We start from the raw sequence: 23,805 nt of genomic DNA, 5'->3' as shown, positions 1-23,805 counted from the left end.
CCCATGCCAGTCCATCTAATCTCACCGATGCCTAGTATGTCAATATTTATGCGTTCCATTTCTTCCTTAACAATATCTCATTTTCCTACATTCATGGTTCTCACATTCCATGTCCCAATCACCAGTGTCTGCTTATATTCTTTTTAAAATCTATCCCATAGAGCATTTTGTCTTCTTAGAGTATCCCAACCTTAAAATTTCAAGGTTACGTTTGAATAGTCATTTGAAACAAAGTTAGTCTGTGTCACTCTGTGGCAGACATGATCATACAGTGATATTTGCTTCACTGGGCAGCCTCACCTCTGGTTTTGTCAGTGACAATACCAATGATCTGAATCTTTAAAATAGTTCACGTAACAAAGATGGTTCGGCTTATCTTTCCCCATATGGTGAAGTAAGTGATTTGAGAGCATTCTCTCTCTGAAAAACAAAGTAATAAACCCAAAGAAATAAATGCATAATATTTTTAATGATGCATTTGCTAAACTATCCAGATAGCAAGGAGCTTTAGTTTGTGATAGAAAACACACCACTCTGAGAAGAACCTATCTTGTGTACATGGGTTGAAGATATGATATTCTGAGTTTAAATTCAGAAATGCCTTCTGTTGAAGGTCACAAAGATTAAAATCATAATAAAATTTCAGTACTGCTTTGTGGAGAGGGAATTTTGCCATCAGGAGTTAGGAGTAAAATGTTTCTCCTCTTTCCGTGCACACCAATATGTGTTGGGCCCAATGAGGGTTATATTTTTTAACTTATTTCTCTAACCAACGAATCCTTTTGTTTCTTTTGTGCTTAAATAAACATTTTGTCTTAAATAGTTTTAAAGTTACAGAAAAGCTGCAGAAACTTCATAAAGGGTTCTCACGTTCTCCTATTTTTAACACTTAACTTTGTTTGCCATGTCACTTTTGTCAAACTGAATGAAACGTACTATATGTTATTATTAACTTCATCATTTTCGGTATTTCATTAGTTTTCTTAAATTCCTTTTTGTTGTTCAGTATCTGCAATGGGCTTTTGAAATCCCTTTTAAATATTTTAACAGGGAACATAAGTGATAATTCTTAAGAGAGTTAACAATGAAAAGAGCTCTGGTCTCTGATTTAATAGTTTTCCGTCATCCACATGCTTTCTCTTTCCAGCTACGCTACAAGGAAACATTTGAAAAGACCAAAGGGAAATACCACACCGTGAAGGATGCACTGGACATTGTTTATCATCGCAAAGTCACAGATGACATCAGTAAAGTACGTCCCTAAATATTACTATTTGTGTTGGCTGAAGGACCCACAATAATTTTTAAAGACTCTGCCATTTCTAAAAGGAAGGTTTTTAAATATTACCTTTGGGCAAGACATTAAGTTGTGTTTGTATTTTGATCATAGGTGAAGTACAAGGCGAATTACATGAGCCAGCTGGGAATCTGGAGATCCATTCCTGACCGTCCAGAGCATTTCCACCACCGAGCAGTCACCGACGCAGTCAGCGATGTGAGTCTATTTCTGTGTGACTCATTTTCCCACATGAGCTATAAACGCGGCATAAGAAATGTTTAAACACCTAGATTTTAGATAGTGTATGTGATTGATAAAATCATAAAGCTCAGTTACTAAGTGATGAACTTCAATTTAGATGACAGAATAATCAAATTTATAAGCCTAATTTTTCTTCTAAATATATATTATATGGTTGAAAATTGTATTGTTCATCTAGGAATAGCCTATTTTTTATCAATTAGAGAGACAGTTTATGAAGCAATTAAGGCACAAAGTAGTGCTCACTTGGATATAAATTTTAGCTCTCTATATGAAAATACAGCTGCCAGACTGATGATATATTCTCTGGGAAAGTTTGCCTGTTAAAACTTGAATTGCATTAACTAGTATTGAAAATAAAAAATTCCACAATTATGAAAACAATATATGATATAGTGAGCAGAAATCTGTATTAATGGAAACTTCTTTTGTTTAATACTTTATCATTCCATATATTTCCATGTACAGAGCTCCTATTTGTCCCATCTATAGATCTTAATATGCTATTATTTAGAAGTTGTGTTGTTGTTTGTTTACCATTGAGGTCGAGTTGAAACTGACCCATAGCTGACCCTCCAGTGGGTTTTCAGAGGCAGGCCATCTCACAGGAGGAGATTGCTCATCGTTCTCCCATGGAGCAGCTGGTGGCCTCAAATTAAGTGCCTTTGGGATTGCAGCACAACTTCTTGCCACTAGGCCACCAGAGCTCGAAGTAGGTTTTTAAAATTTCTGATGATGTTCTTCTTCTCCTAGGTAAAATACAAAGAAGATTTAACCTGGCTGAAAGGCATTGGTTGCTATGCCTACGATACCCCTGACTTTAGTCTGGCTGAAAAGAACAAAACTCTGTACAGCAAGGTATATCTGCTCAAAGAGAATGGACACAGCCATTCAGCATAGATTTTTGCTAACAGAAAGGATTAGCATTGCAAAATAGCCTTTGCTAGTTCCATCCCTTTCTTGTAGAACCTCTGGTGGAGTAGTACCAAATTGTTCACTCTCCTTAGAAATTTCCTTAGTGTTGACTGTGTTGGCTATAGTGTTTAATTTTAAGTTGGTGTAATCTCAGTAAAACTCCATATGGCTCTTACAGCACTTCTCGCTGTTTATATGCCACTGGGCAAGTTACCCTGTTGGAGCTGATAGGGTAGCAAGTATAGAGTGGGGTTGTTCCACAAGCTTGATGTGTGACTTTGGGAAAATCACTTGGTTTTTATGGATCTTATTTTCCTATTAAAATAACACAGCTGGACTAGCTTCCTTTGAATTCTGAAACAGCCTTTTCTGAAAAAGACGGATAGAAAATTATTCAGGCATTTAGGCAATATTCAGCTACTGTATAGTCTTTCTTGATTATATTTCACAATCCCTTAAAGTTTTAAAACCCAGTCTTAGCTTATGGAACTATTTAAAAATAGACAGTAGGCTAAATTTTACCTGTGAGCCAACCTCTGGTCTAAAAACTATGATTATCTGAGTGATTATTAGAAAATGATATTAAAATTAAAGGGTTCAATGTTTTTCAAGTATGTATTAGAAATACCATTATGGTTTAAAAAGAATAAGAGTTATAATAATAGAAACAAAAAAGAAATTGATAAGGATTTTTTGCCAAACAAAGAAAATAGATGTATAGCATCCATTCAATGGAGGCTGTTTTCTACTGTGTATATATATTAAGGCTTGTTTTCAAGACCTCCAAGTAAGTTTGCTCTCCTTGTTTTGGGAGACAGAGAGTAAGTCCACAAATGCTTGTTAGCTCTATGATTAAATTGTTTAACACAATCATATGAAAAGGTAAATAATATGTCTTATTCTTAAAACAATCACAACCTGCAAAATAACCACTTTGTGTTTTCTCTAGTATAAATATAAAGAGGTATTTGAAAGGATGAAGTCCAATTTCAACTACGTTGCTGACTGTCCAATCAATAGGCATTTCAAATATGCAACTCAATTGATGAATGAGGTATGTATGGCCTGATCCAATTAAGTCTACTCTAGTTCCCTTCAGATGTCTGTAGAGAGAGAGTTGATTAAAACCAAATATATAAAATGGCAAGAAAGCCATTCTAAGAGCTGATTACTAAGATTTGGAAAGATTATGTCCCCATCTAATGTACTTTGGGAAAACTAAAGGTAAGAACAAGTGTGAGATCCTCACAGCCTTTAGTATCTCTGTCTACACTGACAATAGGCATCATTGCTCTGTCAGTATATAAGACCAAACAGGTAAAAGATTTAACAATGGGCAAAACTCCTTAAATTTAATATTGTGAAGAATTTGGAGGCCCATACATTTAAGGTTCTTTTTATATTTACTATTAAAGCGTTTAAATGCAATAGTTGACTGAGCCCCCACTAAAGGAATGGCTATGATACCTGCATTCCCATGCATTGTTAATATTACTCGCATATACATTAGCACTCAAAAGTATCCATTTACCACCAGATTTTTTCCTTTGTATTCTACCCAATTATTCCTGAAAACATCTTTGCAATAATTAACTTTAGCAAAATATCTCTGAAATAATCAGACTATTAATTTGCTTATGTTTGGGTGGTTTTATATATCATTGCCCATTTCTCAAGGAATTATAGGAGATCTTAAACAATGTTATAAAATTAATAAATAGTATCTAAGGAAAATGTAATCAGTGGTGTATTTGCTTCAGTGAATGACTTTGTTGTTGATTAATTTGATTTAGTTCTTTTTCATTAGCTTTCCAGAATGAACAGCACTGAAGAACCATTCAGGCAGTTCTCCGGGGGTCATTCTCGATATATTTGTTTCTAATTTTCACTTTCCAAAAAAAAATTTCCAGGTCTTTTTTTATAATCAAGTGAATTAACTGGACTAAGGAAATTCTTATAATTTGTCCATGAATATATTAGTATAATTTTTGCTATTTGATTCTCATTGCCTTAGATATTAAACTTGCAGCCTATATTTGTGGCTTATTTTGTACAATGTAAGATGCCTTTGAATCTAATACTACTAGTGGCATCCTATGAAAAGATAGAAAGTATTTAATTACCAGCTCTCCAACTCCAATGTCCTAAAAAAAGACGTCTCCCAGCCCCAGCTTTCTCCAGGTGTTCATCACTTACCACTCTGTTCCCAATTACCTTTTGGGAACCCACCTCTAGAAATGCCATAGTTCTACCTTTCTGGAGTGTTTATTTGGGAATATTTTTGGTGTACCCTTGAAGTTTTACTCTTGCTGTAATTTGATATGATGTTTGAGCAGAAAAAATACAGAGCTGATTATGAGCAGCGGAAAGATAAATACCACCTGGTGGTCGATGAGCCTAGACATCTGCTGGCTAAGACCGCAGGAGACCAGATCAGCCAGGTACTGTGATGGGGCTGGCCGGACAGCCCAAGGCAGGACTGTGCTCCTGGTTTCTCACAAGGTGTCGTCCCGTCTGCTGCAAGGATGTCATAGGTTCTGCCTATGATATTGGACTGTTCTGTTTCCAAGTTCTCTGTCTAGCCACCCAAAAAGCCCAAGAGCTCTTTGAGTGTGCCGGTCCATGCTGTCCTCACGTGTGCAAGGGTGAAGATGAGAGGAATGGAAATGTTCTCCTACCCTCGCCCCTTCTGCAGGATCTGTCTGTAAACTGCATGTCCCCCAGGCCAGATTGTATTCTGTGTTGCAAAAGCAAAACCAAAATAACCCACACTTTAATGAAAAAAAAAAGAGAGAAGTGTATTCTTTTATTCCTATGCTGCCTTCTTCTCTAAAAGACAGTTTTGATGATAACATAAGATGTAACTATATCATTCCCCACTGGCAAGGACTATAATTGGCTAGGTTCAAATATTGCAGTCATTCGACTTAGCATGATGATAGATTCTGTGTCTTCTGTCACTTGTATACATGAGGACAGAGTATGTCTGCCTACATCTCTTCACTCCGAGGTGACTGGGATCTAGAGCTATGTTCTTTCTTGTCTTCATAAGTCTCTTTTGTGCTTCACTGCTCTTTGCACGGACAGAAAAAATATAAATCTAGTGCCAAGATGCTTCTGCGAAATGGATGTAATGAAATTCTGCGTCCAGACATGTTGACTGCCCTCTACAATACACACATGTGGAGCCAGGTAATGCCTGATATGGTGTCCAGAAGGTGGCTTAGGAACCTTTAGATGCATTTATTTTTTTGCTTTCACTGATTTCCTCTCCCCACCCTGCTCCATGCTGGTCTCCTATGATAGAGCTGCACAAATATCCATTGCTTGTAAGTAAAGTCTGGATGGGCCAGTAAGTGAAGTCTGGGCATGGCCAGGTGTGATGCTATGGCAGGCATCACCTGTACAGTGGGCGTGGACCACCGCCTGACACTTTTGGAACTTGTATAGGATTAACCGAGACACTTTCAAACTTTATTTCCAAATCGACATAACATTTATTTCTATTTTTTCCAGAATTTGCCATCCCAAAATAGATCTCTTAGAGCTTGAGGATATTAAGTGCAAGAGCATTTAAAAGGTCTAAATGTTTAATATTTTCAGCTAATTTGTTCTATTCTCCCATTATCACAACTGTACTACTTGGGAGGGATGAAGATCCTAATGCAACTCCTTGAGCATTATCTTTGTGCCCCTTCTTGAGTTTGATGCTACGTCTGCTAGATTCTTAAAAGAAATTTGCCAGCAGAACTATTCTTACACACATTTGCAGCATTGCTGATAAGAATGCTTTCTTCCTACAAGGCCCATTGATGTGCACACTGCCTTTCCATCACAGGATAAAATGTAAATTTTGTAGCAGCAACAAATGGTGATGAATGTTTAACTACCAGATTCACTATTATTAAAATACTATTCTACCCAGATTTAAAAGTTTGTAGTCATTATTTTGCACTATCAATTTGTTTCAACATTTTAGTTTGCTATCAAGTCAACACGTGAAATAAGGGGAAGGGGCTCTGCTCATGGACATTCTGCTTACCTGAGCGTTTTCTTTTCCCTGAGATGATCATCAGATAGTTTGCATGAACCTTTGCTGGCTCCTTGTGTTTGTATTGCTTGGAACAGCTTCTTTGCATGAAAAAAAAATTATAACCTAGAAATGACAAACACAAATTCAGTAAGCTCTTCAATCTTATCTTTCTTACATTTTACACCTGTTTATTCTTTGACACAGAACAAGATCATATATATGTCATAAGTAAATCAGTAGTCAGAGGCCAGAGAACAAGATTCTTATTCTGCTTCTGAGAGTCACTAACTCAATGTGCCCTGAGTTCAGTCTCCTAATGTCAGTGAGCCTCAGCGGCCATGTGTATGAGTATTTAAAAAAAATGTATAAAATGGATTTATACATTTTCTTTGATTATTTGCTCACTGCATTTTTATAACTTATATTGAACATTGGTTTTTTTATTAAACCAACCAAAATTTAAAGATACCATCTCCCACATTCATGACATGTAGTAATCCTGCACACGTCATTTTCTCTCAGAAAGAAAGATTTATTCTTTACAGTTCTTTATTCTATTTCTCCTCTCTAACTCTTGCTTCTGTTTAAAAATGTAGATCAAGTACAGGAAAAAATATGAAAAATCAAAAGACAAGTTCACTTCCATTGTGGATACTCCAGAACACCTGAGGACCACAAAAGTCAACAAACAAATCAGTGATGTAAGTATGAGAAACACTGGAAGGATTCTTGAATTAGAGGACCTTTGCAAATGTTCGACTGTCACAATGCCTGGGGAACTCTACTGCCATATTAGTGGGAGGAAGGCAGGATGGCTAAATGTCCTACTATGTACAAGATCCTTCTTTCATGATAAAGAGTTGTTCTGATCAAACTGACAGAGAAATACTGGGACCTTAGCAGAGAACATTTGTTGAATACATGGAATTTTCTTTTCTTTATACTTTTAAAAAAATATACATCCATTGTAAATTGAGAAGTATATCATTTTGCCTTACTGTTTTTTAATCTCCTTCAGATCCTTTACAAACTGGAATACAACAAGGCCAAACCCAGAGGCTATACCACAATCCATGACACACCGATGTTGCTGCATGTCCGCAAAGTTAAGGATGAAGTCAGTGATGTAAGTCTCCCTCCCCTTGTCCTCTTTTCAGTGTGACACATCAAATCCAGGTCTCATTATCGAGTGCTCCATAATCGCCACCCTAAAATTTGGTGGCTGAAAACAACAGTCATTGTTTTTGCTCATGAGGTGACTGGGTATACCCCAATGGTTCTTCTCCATGTGATGATGATGTTGGCAGCATCTGCACGTCCGTGGGGCCAGGCCATCCACTAGGGCTCACTCACATGGCCCACTCATGATAGCTATTGACTAGGGTATATATGAGAACCTCTATGTGTGGCCTCTCCACTGCTTAAAGATCCCACAGCAAAGTAACTACGTTTTAAAAGAAAGGAAATGGAAGCTTCCAGGCCAGTTTGGGGCTATTCCTAAAACTAACACAATATCACTTTTGCCATATTCCACAATCATAGTGTTCACCTAGGGAGCTCTGGTGGAGAAACTGTGCTGAAATCCTGAGGGCATGCAGTTCAAATCCACCAGCTACCCTGTGGGAGAAAGATGGTTAATCTCCTCTCATGCATTTTACTGACTCTGATCCTCTGGAGGATCAGGTATGGGTCAGTTCTGACTCGCTCATACAAAACAACAGTGTTCACCTAGATTCCATGGGCAAAAAGAGAAGTACTTGATAGATTTTGACATGGGGAAGGTCATAGAGCAGAAGAGCATTATAGATTGGGAGATACTGATGAGACCCATATGGAATGTCAATGTGTCACAACCGTGATTGCCACCCTAGAAGTTTATCTTGCCTGAGAGGAAGAAGCCAGCTGTTATCTTTAAGTAGTCTAAATTCTGGAAGAAATCTTATTTATACATGTTCAGATATACAGCTTAAATCTGTAGTTTAAAACTATCATCATTTGAGTTTAGTGGTGAAGGGAAAGCAGATTAATTTAAAAAAAAAATAAAATAAAACCCTAACACAAACAACTCCACAGCCAAATGAACTACTAGGCACCAGAGAATAATTAATGAAACTGTGAATAACTTTTCCCCATCTGAAAGCCTTCTCTGAGGGTGATGTACAGGAATTTCTTGATAGATGAATAAATATGTTCTTACATCACGTCTTCATAAGCATCTATGAAGTTGGACTACACCATGGAATCACTCCATATCACTGGAGGGGACAACTCTGTCTCCCCTAAATTTTGCTAATTATAAGAATAATGTGGAATAATGTGAAATAATGTGAAAATATAAATTTCTAGGCCTTTCCTATAAAGATAATGATTTACTAGGTTTTGTATTGCATTGTATACACCAAAATATAGTGTTGTAAATCTTTTTTTTATTTGAATTTATTATTAATCTCATAAAAATTTACAGAGATTTTGGATTTCCATTCATTCATTGTTGCACATTTCTCCAGTGTTGTAAATCTTAACCTCTCTGTAGATAAAATCCCATTTGAACACGAGTTGTCTCATCATGTTAATAAAGTGAGATTAGTGTCTGAGTACTTTGAGCTAATCTCTTCTAGAGGTTCAAGCAGAAATAGGGAGAGAGCTGCCAAGGCACAGGGAGGTCTCTACAGAACCAGGAAAAAGAAACTGAAGAGACAAGGATTTGTCCCAAAACCCACAGAAAGAGAACGCTTTCCCCTAAAGGGAGCTCCCTGAATTCATACTTATAGCCTTTAAAGCTGTGAGAAAATAAGTTTCTCTGTGTGAGAGCCACCTGCTGTTGGTATTTTTGTTACAGCAACACAAGCTAACTAAGACGCTAGGCCCATGAGGAAATAAATGGGGAAAATCCCTATGACTTTTATGTTAAGGCAAGTTTAGTAAACACTGCTATGGCTCCTTTAGTAATCTTTCAGCCTTTCAATGACATTAAAACATAACATCCTTCCACAGCAATTAGTTAGAAAACTTATCAGGCCTTGGGAACAAGGTTTTGAAATTTAAGAGTAGCCAAAGTGTGTATAACTACAAAGTCCAGACCCAGAATTAAACTGTTCTTCTGTTTGTCTCACATGTACCAAGCCTTGCTAGAGAGAGGTCTAGCAAGGTCTGACACTATGATGATTGCATCCATCAGTTCTTTCATTCCTCAACTATTATATTGAGTTTTGTGTGCCTAAAACTAGGAAAGAGTTGATGAATCCCTCAAGGGGTTCAACTTAATGAAAGGGATAGACAGATGAACAAATAAATACAAGAAGTAAAAGTACCTATGATGGATGTAAATACAGGTGTGGAAGCAAAGAAAAATGCCAAGACTAAAACTGTTTGTGTAAGTTGGTGGGAAAAGGCTTCTCTCTTATGGACCTTTTTAAACACATCTCTACAGAACAACACTACATCCTTTTATAAGTAAATAAATAAAATAAGTAAATGAATAAGTAAAAAAAGGTGCTTATTCATTGTGATTTGAGTGAAAATTTACAAACAAGTTGATTTTTCCATCAAAAGTTCATACCTACTGAATTTCATGACATTAATTATTATATATCCTGTCATTAATATTATTTTCCCTCCATCTTAAGAAGCTTTTGCATACTATAATCAGGGTTTTGAGTTTTGTGTTTTAAAATCCTTAGTGGTGTTGTGTTAAGTTACCATCAAGTTAGCTCCAACTCATGGCAACTTTACATGTAACAGAACAAAATTTTGGCCAGTCTTGTGCAACGTTCATAATCATTGATAAGCTTGAGGCCATTAAAATCCCTTTCTAGTTAAAATTTACCTTATAATTCTGTTTCTTCCTACAGCTAAAATACAAAGAAGTTTACCAAAGAAATAAATCCAACTGCACCATTGAGCCAGATGCTGTTCACATCAAAGCAGCCAAGGATGCCTACAAAGTCAACACCAACGTACGTTAAAGAACCTTCCCCAAAATTGATAGGACATTTGTCAGCTTCTGCAGGACATGTAATCCTTTTCTCCTATCTTCAGATGATTGAGCTTTAATGAGTACAGATCAAGAGTTATACTCCAGGAGCATGAGTAATGAACCTGAATCTAGATGTTGTGTTTAAATCTCTCAAAGAATCATGGGAAAGGGCAAGAGTGGTATAACTATGTGCCTCCATGTTTCAGTCAGGTGACTGAGGAATAAGAGAGTCCAATTTTCATGTGAAGGTTTTGGAAAAATACCTCTGGGTCTCTTATTTCTCTTTCTGATGCTCTCCTTATACCACAATCTCTCGGGCAGGCTTCCACTGGAAGAGAGAAAGCCATTTAGCTGATGTAGCTGGTTGGTGCTATCAAGATTTGACATAGTCCTTCCTCTCCAATCAGATACTGTCTGCACAGATTTACATATATATTTAGATTATATTTCTATATTTATATGTGTGTGTGTGTGTGTACATATATAGTAGCAAGATGCTGCTCTGCAATCCCATAGGCATGCAGTTTGAAGCCACCAGCTGCTTCATGGGAAGAAGGATAATCTTATGGAATTACTGCCTCTGAAAACCCACCAGAGGATCAGCTACGGATCAGTTCTAGCTCTACAGTACATAACAACATGTATAAATGGTTAGAGTAATGAGCTATTATAACACAACTAATTGTCCACTAGTACTAGAACGAAAGTGTATTTACTAGGGCCTGCAAACTGAAATACTCAAAGATCTGACAGCACAAAGGTTACCTGAGAATAGATTGGGTAAAGAATAGATGTGAAATAAAGCAAAAGCAGTTACATATAACTTGTAGAATCCAGATGATGCTTGTTTGAATATTGTCTGTTTTGTTCTTGGAACTCTTTGGTATGTTTGAACATCTTCATAATGAAATGGGAAAAACAAAACCTCATCAAATTGTGCATGTAAAGTATTTGCATTCATAAATGAAACCTCAATTTAAAAATAGACTTTAAAAAGTAACTCATTATCATCGAGTCAAAATTGACTCATATCTGACCCTCTGTTGGGTTTCAAAAGCTGTAAATTTCATGCAAACTGATTGCCTCTCTTTCTCTTGTATAGTGGATGGTGGATTCAAACTGCCAGAGAGGCATAACTTTGGATTAACTGTACCATTGCCCTTGTACTGTGCCACCAGAGCTCCCTTGGAAAAAGAGATGTGATTGTTGCTTACAGTTGTGTCAGAACCAACCTATAGCTGACCCTCCAGCGGGTTTTCAGAGGCAGTAAATCACACAGGAGGAGATTGCTCATCTTTCTCCTGGAGCAGCTGGTGGATTTGAACAGCATGGTTTTTTTGGATCTCAGTGCAGCTTTTTATTACCAGACCACCAGAGCTCCCTTGAAAAAAGAGAGTGAGGAAAAATAGTGGAGAAAGCTAAACAACTGTGTTTGTGACAACTATGTACCAAGTAAATCTATCAGTGCATTTTCCAACATATTTGCTTCATGTTTCCACGTGATATTTTAGTCATTATCACAATATTTTACATTTTCCATAGTGCTACTTATTGTACTCTTATGTAAAGATAACTTTTATATTAAACAAACAAACAAACAAACAAAAACAAAACAAACAACTGTGTGAGAGGGATAGGCATTTCCAAAGACACTGTCGTTTTATTTCACTGTACTCAGGAAACGAAATCCTTTGTGTCTCAGATTTAGTCTGGGCAGACCCTTCTCCAGCCTTAGTAAAAGTCTAACAAACACATTGTTTTTCTTGTTGTTGTTGATTGCCATCTAGTGGAACATGACTCATAGCGACCCTATGAACAAAAGGCCTGAAGCTTCTCTATAACTGTTGTCATTTACCAAAGTTCATAAAGTTTTCAGAGGCAAGTTGTTTAGGAATTGAATGCCACTCCTGCTTCCAAACCTGAGCAAACACATAAACCCCTTGAAAGTCAGATTGTCCAAGTTTGAATCTCTCTTCTGCTATTCTTAGCTATGTCCCTCTGGGCAGGTTACCTAAATCTTCCAGCCATTTCATGGGGCTGTTAGAAAGATTAAGTGTGCTGTGATTTAGAAAGCACTTAGAAAAGTACCAAGCATGAAATAGATACTTGAATGTGATTATACCAAGCTGGCACAGTTAGAGAGATAACAGAACCTTTTATCTAGTTGTTGTTACAAATATTAGCCTCTTTCTATTCTGGAGTCTCTAAGGGTGCAAAGTGTTAACATGCTGCCCAAATGGTTCCCAGTTCCGTTCACACAGAGCTTACATGGCAGAAGGGCCGAGTGGCCCGCATCTGAGAAGTCGGCCACAGAAATCCCTGTGACACACAGTTCTACCCTGACACACCTGGTGTCATAGTGAGTCAGGATAGACAGATTCAACAGCAACTGCTCTTTTTGTTTCTGTTTTTGCTTTTTTATGTTACAATGTTGGGACTAAGAGATCGTAACAGATGACCTCTTGAGAGACAGCTGCAGAGACTATATAGAAATGTTCACCGGGGCCCTCTCTTGCATAAGAACTGGTGTGTTCAAATGTGAGGCGAGAGTCTTTGTGTGCTGTGTGTTGATGAATTCTGCCTGCTGAAATAAGGTATTCTTTTTCATGTCATGAACTAACAGCTTGACTACAAGAAGCTGTATGAAGCAAACAAAGCTCACTGGAAGTGGACGCCTGACCGGCCCGACTTCATCCAGGCAGCCAAGTCCTCTCTGCAGCAAAGCGATGTAAGGGAGGGGAGTAACTGCATGCCACACCTGAGATTTTTCAGTAATAATCACTCCTAAGAACCACTGCAGTGGATGACAGCCCTAACCCCACTCAGGATAGCAGGCTTCTGAAGAGTGGACATCCAGTTCTGGAAGCCAGCCTGGCCACAGACCTTGTTATCTCACTGCTGAGCACAGACCCATATGGGTCAGGGCCCTAACTGAGGCTGGGGTGGCCTGGAAGGGAAAGCAAGCTGGGAACACTGGAAATGGGAGGTGCTGAGGAGTAGTGAGGGGGGCCTGGGAATCCCTCCTGTCATTCTGGTAGCAAGACTGTACATGACAGGCAAAGGGGGAGACCCTCCTTGGATTTAATTAGATGCCCAAATACTTCCATGTCTGGGATCTTCCCCCTGTTCTTCAGCTTTTCTTCCATTACAGTTTGAATACAAGCTGGACCGAGAATTCCTTAAGGGTTGCAAGCTTTCTGTCACTGATGACAAAGACATGGTGCTGGCCCTGAAGAACACTTTGATTGAAAGTGACGTAAGTAGGAGTGTCTTCTATCTTCTGTGCCACAGTCCTCAGGTGCATCCTGAAAAAGAATGTAGGACATGCTGTGTGTGTGTGTGTGTGTGTGTGTGTGTGTGTGTGTGTGTGTGTGAAGTGCTCCTGCAGGAGGTGAGCATATTGTTAGGTGCTATCAGGTTGAACTATGCAAACTGTTACTTACATCCAAGTGGTCATTTCATATTTATGCTGCACCCTAAAATTAATCACACAGCAAGAGTTAGTACCTTCTACTTATGATTACACTCTTCCAGTATTACCGTTTCCTCACATAGAAAGGATGAATAATAATGCCTCCACTGACATTGACAGAGGGTCAAATGACATGTTTGGAAAATGCTTTGAACAAAAGGTTCTATGTGTAGAAAGTCATAAGACCTATTTTGATTGCTATAAAAGCACAAATTTCAAAAGAGAAATTTTTAAAAACATTTTTACTATTTCCTATTCTTTCCAAACATCAACTCTCCTGCTGAGTTTTAAGGTTTGTAGGGGTCAAAGATGCTATTCTCCCAACTATATCTAGAGATTTGGAAACGAAATGAAAATATGCAAGATATCCAGAGGAGTGAAAGGTAAAAGGCATGTTGAGATTGATTTTTTTTTTACTCTTGCAGTTGAAATACAAAGAGAAACATGTCAAGGAAAGAGGCACCTGCCATGCTGTGCCCGACACGCCTCAGATCCTTCTGGCAAAGACTGTCAGCCATCTGGTGTCTGAGGTAACCACCCGGCAGCACACACGCTCTACTTCCTTCTTGGGCTAATGCCCAGACAGGTACCTTAACAAGTTCTCTGTGGATTCCCTCAGAACAAGTACAAGGACCATGTCAAGAAGCACTTGGCCCAGGGATCATATACAACACTGCCAGAGACCCGCGACACTGTTCACGTCAAGGAAGTGACCAAGAATGTCAGTGATGTAAGTGACAAGTCAGCAAAGCCTTGGCAGCAACAGTGCCACTTTTCCTTAGAAGCCAGGGGAGAATTAAATGTTGGGCTTTTTGATTGTTACTGTTTAGTGTGGGTTTTTTCCTTATAAATGCTTTCCTTTTGGGGGAGGGCATGTTTGGGGGTTTTATCCTTCATTGTGTTTCATTTGATCATTCCCATGCATGTGTCTTTTAAAATTTATCATTATTGATCTATGGCCACTATTACTCATCTTTTCAGATCCCCACTGGATCTTCCCTAATTCTTCACTCCCTTTCTCCATTCACCAAACTCTGCAATCTGTGATTTCTCTCCCTCTTCACCCACAGTCCCCACCCTTCCCCTCCCCTTCTGTCTTTGGCTATCCATACACATCTTACTAGTTGTCTTTCAGATTTTATAATAGTCTTATGCAGTATTCATCCTTATCAGCCTGAATTAGCTCACACAAAAAATGCTTCCTATTCCCTCCAATTTTATAGAGTATTTTTCAAAATCATTGCTCCTGAGTGCTGCATATTATTCCATCATGTACCACAATTTCTCAGTCCATTTGTTTGTTGATAGACATTTGGGATTTTTCCATGTTCTTCGTATTGTGAATAATGCTGTTATGAACATCAGTGTACAGATCTCCATTTGTGTCTCAGTTCTAATTGCCTCTGGGTATATTCCTAGCAGTGGCATAGCTGGGTCATATGGAATTTCTAGATCCATCTTTTTTAGGAAATTCCAAAATTCCTTCAGAGTGGTTGTACCACTTTAAATCCCACCAGTGTATGAGAATTCCAATCTCTCCACATCCTCTCCAGCAATAAATGCTTTCTGTTATGTAGCAGTCTTCTCACTGTCAGTAATACCAACATGTGAAGTTTATACTTTACTTTGAAAAAATAATCCAATATTACTGGCTTTTCAATTATGGCAGTTGTGGTAAATATAGATTTTGCCACAAGATATGCTCGTTAGCCAATTTGATACCACTGCTAAAATAGGAGGAAGAATTGGTAGTTAAGAGTAGCTTCTCTTTAAAAAAAAAGTCCAGACACTACACAGTAAATTAAAGTCTACCTCGTGGCCATTCCATATGTGTCAGAGTACGACTGTGTGCTGTAGGGTTTTCTATGGCTTATTTTTTTTTTCAAGTAAATTACAAGCTCTTTTATTTCATGGTATATCTTGATGAATTAACTGGACTTTATTTTATAAAATTATCATCACTTACCTAGAGAATAAAAGAGAAGAATTCTTTATTCATTTTAAGTTATCTTGTAAAAGTTGCCAAAATGGTGATTAACTTCCTTTAATAAATTATTTCCATCATTTTATGGATTAAAATAAATCCTAAAAAAAGCTTAAAAAATTAGAATCACTTCTTTTTATGCCAGATTGTCAATCTAAGCCCAAAACGGATGTCAAAATGAGGAACCATGATTTTTCTGCAGTTTCTCACAGTACTTTGACTAAATTAATTTTCTCCCTAGCTTTCTCCATTCTCACAGATATTTCTGATTCTGTTTAGACAAATTATAAAAAGAAGTATGTCAAAGAGAAAGGGAAATCCAACTACTCCATCATGTTGGAGCCACCAGATGTGAAGCATGCTATGGAAGTGGCCAAGAAGCAGAGTGACGTGAGTTCCCCCGCTTGACATTCTCAGAGCACCCCTTTCATCCAAAGAATCTAATCTTGTGATTTCTAGGGCATGCTCTGGTGAGTGGTCACTCCCACTTCTTCAAGGACCTTTAATTTAAAAAAAGCTACCATGAGAATTGGTTAAACTAAAAAGGTTGCTTCAGCAAGACTTTTTGGAAAATGGTGCATCTCCCAAGTGAATAATTCTTTTTCCCCAATAAAGGTTGCTTACAAAAAAGATGCCAAAGAGAACCTACATTACACCACAGTGGCAGACCGGCCGGACATCAAGAAGGCTACACAGGCAGCCAAACAGGCCAGTGAGGTAAGGCTGTGGTGAAAATGTCCCCATTCTCAAGGTTACTGCCATAAGTCATACCAGGCTCCTTCAGGTAGAATGTGTTGCCCATGTCTTGTTTTCTTTCATTCAGGTGGAGTACAGAGCTAAGCACCGCAAGGAAGGCAGCCATGGCTTAAGCATGCTCGGTCGTCCAGACATTGAAATGGCCAAGAAGGCAGCCAGGCTGAGCAGCCAGGTAACGTGCAAGGATGGGCAGGTGGTAGCTCTTCAAAAGAGAGGAAAACAACCTCGCCAGGAGAAGTGATTCCTAGAATGAAAGTGCAGCAATATTAGCAAACAGAGGCACGGGGGTCCTTGATAAGCACTATAGTCTTTTAAGAGTTATTTCATAACAAATACTTCTTTCTAATGTGTCTAGGACTTTCTGGTTTTCTACTTTCTCATGTATGGATATTTGTCTAGATGTCTGTGTACTTAACAATCTTTATGTGACAAAAACACATGATGTCCTACTGGACCTCTTCTCTAGGCAATAAAAATGACATTCCAAGAATCTAAGCCATACTTCAGTTTCCTGTAGGACATTTGCCAACATACAAATGTCATGAAATGCTAAACTTCTTGAACCCAACCAAAAGAGTCACAGTCCTTCATCTACCACACAAGTGCCTGAGCTAAAAACAAGATGACTAGATGTCTTCAGACTACCTGTCAGTGAATAAGTAATTCTAAGTTGGTATGATAAGAGGATCCTCAAGCGTTTGCTTGGGTATATTTCATTCTAGCAGTTCTCATAATATTGGGAAGAAATACATCAACCAAACCTTGCTTCTATATTATATTATCTATTTTTCTTATTATTTTTCAGTTCTCTCGGCTAACCCCATGGGGTCAGAATGTTCTAAACTTTAAGCTCTAAAACCCTCTGATTCAGCATCAGGTCTCTCAAGAGGGATACGTATTTGTTCACTAGCATTTGAGCTCGAGAGTAACTTACTCTTCCTTCAATTTAGAGTTACTATTTTCTTTTGTTCATTCTGTTTTTGTAAGTATTTGTTTGAAATAGTTTGGTTGCAATTTGGATTGATTTTCAGTAGTGCCAAAGATGGAATTTTGGATTCTAAATTTTTATTCCTTTTTTTTTTTTTACTTTTTTTACTTTTTTTTCCATTTTTTATAAAATGTGAATTACAGATGTCAAGTGATACAATCTTAAGACCAATTTAGCATTAGGAAAAGACAACAATTGCAGAAAACTGATTACAAGTTTGTTTTAAAAGTCTATGCAGTATGTTTATTTTAAATTAATGCATAAGTACTTGAGATCAACATACGGACTCACCAATAAACATCTCTAAATGTAATGGCATGTAATCAAATTAAAACCAAAGTTTTGAAAAATTCTTTTTATGGTCACCCTATTATCAAATGAAAAACAAAACATGACTCTGTGGTTGAAATTTTTTTTTTTACATTTAGAACACATTTTAATAACTCAGTATATCACTAATGAGTAGCCCTTCATTTAAAGCAAACAATGCTTTTTTGCCCTTTAAGTCTATGTAATATCTTTCTATGTAAACCACAAAAAGGCACTTAAATTGTTCATTTCCATTTGTCCCCCACTTGGAGAGCCACAGAACAAAATTATACCATGTTTCCCTTCTGTCTTAAAATCAGAGTGGAGAAAGTGAATATTTTAAAAAGCTTTACTGTCTGTAAAGAGAGCTCTGATAGCCTAGTGAGTAAGGAGTCGCACTGACAGCTCCTAATGGAGCTGGAGGAGGTTCAAATCCACCAGCTGCTCTGCAGAAAATAAGGGGGAAACTTTCTCCTGTGTGATTTACAGCCTCTGAAAACTCATGGCAGGATCAGCTATGAGCCATTTCTGACTCCAAGGCAATGAATTGTTGTTGCTGTTGTTGTTGTTGTTACTGTTTGTGAAACTTGGAGGCATGTATTTCTGATCATAAGTGAATCTTACGGTCTGGAGAATTAGGTTCCTTTTTGGAACTCACCTTCCTGGGCTCACTTTGTATTAAAGGATCGTCTTCCTGCAGTCACTTCCGTTGGTGTCTCAGAATTCACAGTGTCTTTCTCATGTGGCCTCTGGCCGAAGGGGCTTCAGCTCCTTGTAGAGTGCCCATTCTGACTTTGCTGTCTTGCCACGTACTCTAGGTGGAATACCTCAAAGACCAAAGGCGAGGGCACGGGCACGGCGCCGCATCTTATGACACTCCTATGATGAGGCATCTTAAGAAAATTAATGTACTCATCAGTGATGTAAGACTGACACCAGCAAGCGGATATCTCTGTCTTTCTCTTTTCTTCGTCTCTTTACTTGGCCTTGGTCAGATGACTGACCAAGTTGCGCTCTTTTCTGTTGATTTTGTGTTGGAACGTGTAGAATGCTATGGAAACTTGTAAAAGGATCTCATTTTGCACACTGCCCTCTTTCCCTGCATGCTGCTCCCCCCTCCTAAAATGTGCCACTTGAAATAATAAAGTAGTCTTGGCTTGGTAATAACCTCCCAATATGTGTTAGGTAACTGAAGGAAAGAAAAATTAAAAGAGAAAATGAAAACAGAATTTCATCCTCAACCACACACATAAAACCTTGCTACTCTTAGAGATATTTTACCATTTGGTATTTACCAAAGAAGACTCCATGCCTTGAAACTGTGGTGTGGGCAAAGTGTACTGAATATTCTATGGACTGCCAAAGACCAAACAAATCTCTGTTGGAGGAAATGCAGCCAGCATGATGCTCAGTGACAAGAATGATGAAACTTTATTTCACATACTTCGGGCATGTTTTTAGAAGGATATAATCTGTGGAAAATATCATGCTGTGAAAAGTGGAGGATCAGAGAAGAAGACCCTCAACAAAATGGGTTGACACAATGACTCTATCTATGGGCTGTAGCATGATGGAAATAGTAAGGGTGGTAACAAGTAGGGCAAAGTTCAGTTCTACTGTTCATGGGACTGCTCAGTGGTAGTCTTGATGGCACTTAACAACAACTGTCACCCAATTACACTTTAAATAAACACGACTAGATACTTAAAAGGCTTTTACTCACAAGTTAATTTTTACTTTTTGTTCAATAAAGCCGAGTCTGTTCTCATTATTGAGTCTGTTGATGAGTCTTTAGAAGTGCCAACATATAGCTGATTCCCTAAAAAAGAGGAGCAAAAAATGGAATGTTATACCTTCAAATACAAATAAACTTTGAAAGAATAATCAATTTAACACCATTTTCCTATACTACAAAGCAGCCTTGATGGCAAAGTGGTTAAAGCAGTCTATTGCAATCAAAAATGGTGAAGGTTGGAAATTTCCAGTTACTCTGGTAGAAGAAAGAAGTAGTCTGCTTCTATAAAGATGAGCAGAATTGAAAACTCTGCGGAGAAGTTTAAATCTTTCCTAAAGGACGAGTTGAAATGGACTAGTTATTAGTGGTTTTGATTTTTGGGGGGTTGCCTACATTGTATTAGACTTGTCTCTGAGCCTGATGAGAACATACGTCTATGGTTGCTAACAATTACACTTGCTGATACATGGCATTGCATACTTACTGCTTAGAGTTCCATGACTGAAAGAAGATAGAAAATAAAAACCATTTGGTTTCTTAATGTCAACGCATACATAGTTTTACTATACTTACTGCCTTTTCTAACATCATTTTAAGAACTCTTGCAGTCCTAAATTTGCTATATGTGTGCCTATTTTAAAAAAAATAGATGATCAAGAAAAAAAAAAAAACACACCACAAAAAACAATGAAGGCCAAAAGAGCAGAATTCACATTCGTATAAGTAGTGATGGTGGGCTGCATTTGCCAGCGAGAATCTTGGGGAGACATCCCTGGGCAGTGAAAACTGCTTCATAAAGCTGAAGGACTCATAAGCACTTCAGATGAAAGACCTTCCAAAATACTGGCTGCTGAAAACCTTACAGAGCATGGTTCTACTCCCCTGGAGCTCTTATTGAAATCAAATCAACAGCAAGTCTTGTTCGGTTTTCTGGTTTATTTCATCTTCTAATTCAGAGGGGAGGCCTATTTTTTTTTCTTATTAAAAAGAATGAAATTTAAGTTTACTTGACATGTACAGAAGAAAAAGAAACATCAATGAGCCACTGTATATGCTGCTTATCAAAAAATATTTCTTCAGAAGAGTTACTATTTTCTAAAAGATGAAAAGACGATTTCTGGCAAACTCCTCCAAAAAAGCCAGCTTTATTCAAGATGGGCCTTTGAATCTCTTCTTCCCTGGTCTGACTGTGTATCTGGTTTACATTGCTTTTCTGTTTCACAGCTCTTGGGACCTTTCTTATTCTTATTTGTTCCTATATCCCTTAGGAAATATTTATTTTGGTCCAGACCCCAACTTATCACCTCTGACTTTCCCTAGTAGGCTTTCCATTTCTTTGTTTTGAGTGTAAACTTCCTGACTGAAAAGAGTTACTCTAGCATTTATTTCTTTTTTATTTTTTCAAATATGGTTAACCTCTTCTGCTTGCACCTTTGTGTGTCTGTCATTAGTGTGCCTGCATCATGCTGTTTGTTCTGCATGCTTAGTTTTCCTGTGCATTTGCACTGTGGGTTTATTCAAAGTAAATGAGTCTCATTGTTGTGAATGCATTTTTTTTTCTGATGTGGCTGGTTTCATTGAGTTTAGCATTTGAGTGACCTCACGTGTCTGTTCTGATGGATAAGTGTAAGGGTAGGTGCTGATTTTAAATGTCTATAGATAACACACCCAGGTGACTGGATCCTAGTATGCTAACTTTGGATGGACTTTTATTACTAGTAACATAAACCCTGAGTTCCCCTGAGATCAAATAATTACCCCCTTTTAACTGGCTAACTTCTAGAATTAGCTTATTTTTCATTCCTCCTGGAGTAAATTACTAGTGAAGTTCTGCTTCTGGACTTAATTATAGAATACTATTGACAGATTCAGTAAGAAAATGTTTGTCACTTTTGATTATTCTGTTGAATTGTCTTACAAACAAACCATAATCCTTAGACATTTCACCTCAGTATAATGCACTCTTGGCTTTTCATGCATTTATTCAATCAAAGCACATTTATTGAGTAAGAATAAGTACCAAACATTGGCCTTAAAAAAAAAAACAAACACTTGAAGTTATTTAGTCCTTTGTTTAATCTTATTTTCCAATGTCCTGAAAGTAATTTTAGGGACCTCTGGTGGCTTAGTGATAAGGAGTTATACTACTGACTCAAGAGCAGGCAATTCAAATCTACCAGCTGCTATGCCAAGAAAGATGAACAGTCTTTTCCCATGTGATTTACAGCCTCTAAAAACCTGCTGAAGGGTCATCTATGAGTTTGTTTTATTCAATGGCACATAATAAAAGTATATTTAACTTACTTAAATATGTTGTTGTTCTTGTTATGTGCCATCGAGTTGCTTGTGACTCATAGCCCTATATGCTCTTCTATTCTGTGCCAACCTAGCCATCTCAAATGCACTTATTCCCACCTCTCCAGTCACAGAATCGATCCATCTCATCAAAGGTCTTCCTCTCCTTTGCCGCCCCTCCACTTTGCCAAACATGATGTCCCTTTCCAAGGATCAGTCCCTCCTTGCAACATGCCCAAAATATGTCAGACGAAGCTTCAGAATCCTTGACTCCAGGGAACATTCTGGCTTCATCCTCTCCAGGACAAGCCTGTTTGTTCTCCTAGCAGTCCATAGTATATTCAACTCTCTTGAGCTGTGGTGCTGGATAAGAGTACTTAAATGTACATTTAAACTTTATTTAGACTTATTTTTCTAATTATTCTAAAATATCTCATTTATTTCTTATTTCAAATCTGACATCACTGTAAAGTCTATAAGGTCTATAGTCCTGATTCTTTTCTTTTTTTACTCAAAAGGTACACCATTTTTGTCTAGTTTAAAAAAATTAAAATGATGTCAAAACGCCATTTTAGAATCACAATAAACTTTTTGAGTTTTAAACTTTATTGGTCATTTACAATCTGTCTTTGAGTAGACCTGAAATATTTGTTCACTATTTAAGATGTCCAAAATGCTCTAAATCAAATACATTCCTTGCAGTAGACCTTAAATAATTTTGCTATTTAGGAAGTCCAAAATCCTCTGACTCAAATATATTTTTCAGTGTAACCTGAAGCCTTTTTTCCCCACTTATTTTTGTTATGCAGTAGAAAGAGGTGGTTATCTTTTATGCTTCTGTTATTATACACTAAAAGGGAAGTGCTGGTGGCATAGTCCATTGAGAGCTGTGTTGCTAACTCATGCTTCTCTGGCATTCAAGTCCTTCAGTAATTCCACAAGAAAAAGATGGTCAATATCATACCCTGTGATTTAACAGAACCCAAGAGAGGGTCAGCTCTAAGTTGGTTCTGACTCAAGTCCAGTGAGAGACAAAAAATGTAATACAAATAACATATTACTTAGTCTTTTTCTTGATTCCCTGTTTTCCAAAAAATATCTATCAATAGTGCCCATCTTAACTCTCATTTTGGATAATAACTTATATTGACATCTTATATATAACATACAGTCTTTGGTCTACATTTTTCTACCATATCCTTAATTCTCAAATTGATTGATGTTCGGGAATAATTTGAATGTTTGCATTTGCTCGTAGGTCAAATATCGGGAGAATTTTGACAAAGAGAAGGGCAAGACACCAAAATATAATCCAAAAGACAGCCAGCTCTATAAAACTATGAAAGATGCTAATAATCTTGCAAGTGAGGTATGTTTTTTTCATCACTCTTTCCAGCATTGTTTTAGAATAGGTTTTCTTAATAAGATCTCCAGTAGCACCGTTTCCATTTCCTATATATACGATCTCCTCTTTTTTCTTCATATGAAGGTTAAATATAAGGCGGATCTGAAGAAACTTCACAAACCTGTGACTGACATGAAGGAATCACTGATAATGAATCATGTCCTGAATACAAGCCAGCTTGCTAGTTCTGTAAGCTCAGCCATTTGTTCCAGAAACAGCTTGTTTCACTCATTTGCAACTAAAAATTCCTTCCCTGAACTCACATGCATCTCCTTCTATGCTACTGATCCACTAGATTTATTAGAAAGCTCTTCTTGTGTTTGAGTGACTTCTTCAAATTGCAATATTAATTTTCCAATTCTCCATTGATTATAACATCTCACAGTATATAATAATT

General features: G+C 37.5%; 1 protein-coding gene across 1 annotated transcript in view; it reads left to right on the top strand.

Annotated features, from left to right (window-relative positions):
- NEB (nebulin) overlaps positions 1-23,805 on the top strand; it is a 265,912-nt gene that overhangs the window by 196,015 nt on the left and 46,092 nt on the right. Inside the window, exons 110-126 of the mRNA XM_006880817.1 lie at positions 1,148-1,252; positions 1,391-1,495; positions 2,294-2,398; positions 3,405-3,509; positions 4,792-4,896; positions 7,085-7,189; positions 7,507-7,614; positions 10,340-10,444; positions 13,088-13,192; positions 13,616-13,720; positions 14,362-14,466; positions 14,556-14,666; positions 16,200-16,310; positions 16,536-16,637; positions 16,744-16,848; positions 23,262-23,372; positions 23,493-23,597. Of these exons, the coding sequence (XP_006880879.1) occupies positions 1,148-1,252; positions 1,391-1,495; positions 2,294-2,398; positions 3,405-3,509; positions 4,792-4,896; positions 7,085-7,189; positions 7,507-7,614; positions 10,340-10,444; positions 13,088-13,192; positions 13,616-13,720; positions 14,362-14,466; positions 14,556-14,666; positions 16,200-16,310; positions 16,536-16,637; positions 16,744-16,848; positions 23,262-23,372; positions 23,493-23,597 (1,803 nt within the window). The remainder of the gene's footprint in view (positions 1-1,147; positions 1,253-1,390; positions 1,496-2,293; positions 2,399-3,404; positions 3,510-4,791; positions 4,897-7,084; positions 7,190-7,506; positions 7,615-10,339; positions 10,445-13,087; positions 13,193-13,615; positions 13,721-14,361; positions 14,467-14,555; positions 14,667-16,199; positions 16,311-16,535; positions 16,638-16,743; positions 16,849-23,261; positions 23,373-23,492; positions 23,598-23,805) is intronic.

The sequence above is a fragment of the Elephantulus edwardii genome, unplaced genomic scaffold (assembly GCF_000299155.1).
Source record: "Elephantulus edwardii isolate Elephantulus edwardi_28Jun2011 unplaced genomic scaffold, EleEdw1.0 scaffold00010, whole genome shotgun sequence".
Taxonomy (NCBI): domain Eukaryota; kingdom Metazoa; phylum Chordata; class Mammalia; order Macroscelidea; family Macroscelididae; genus Elephantulus; species Elephantulus edwardii.
The sequence above is the reverse complement of the archived record's forward strand: the minus strand, read 5'-3'. Positions and strand labels throughout refer to the sequence as shown.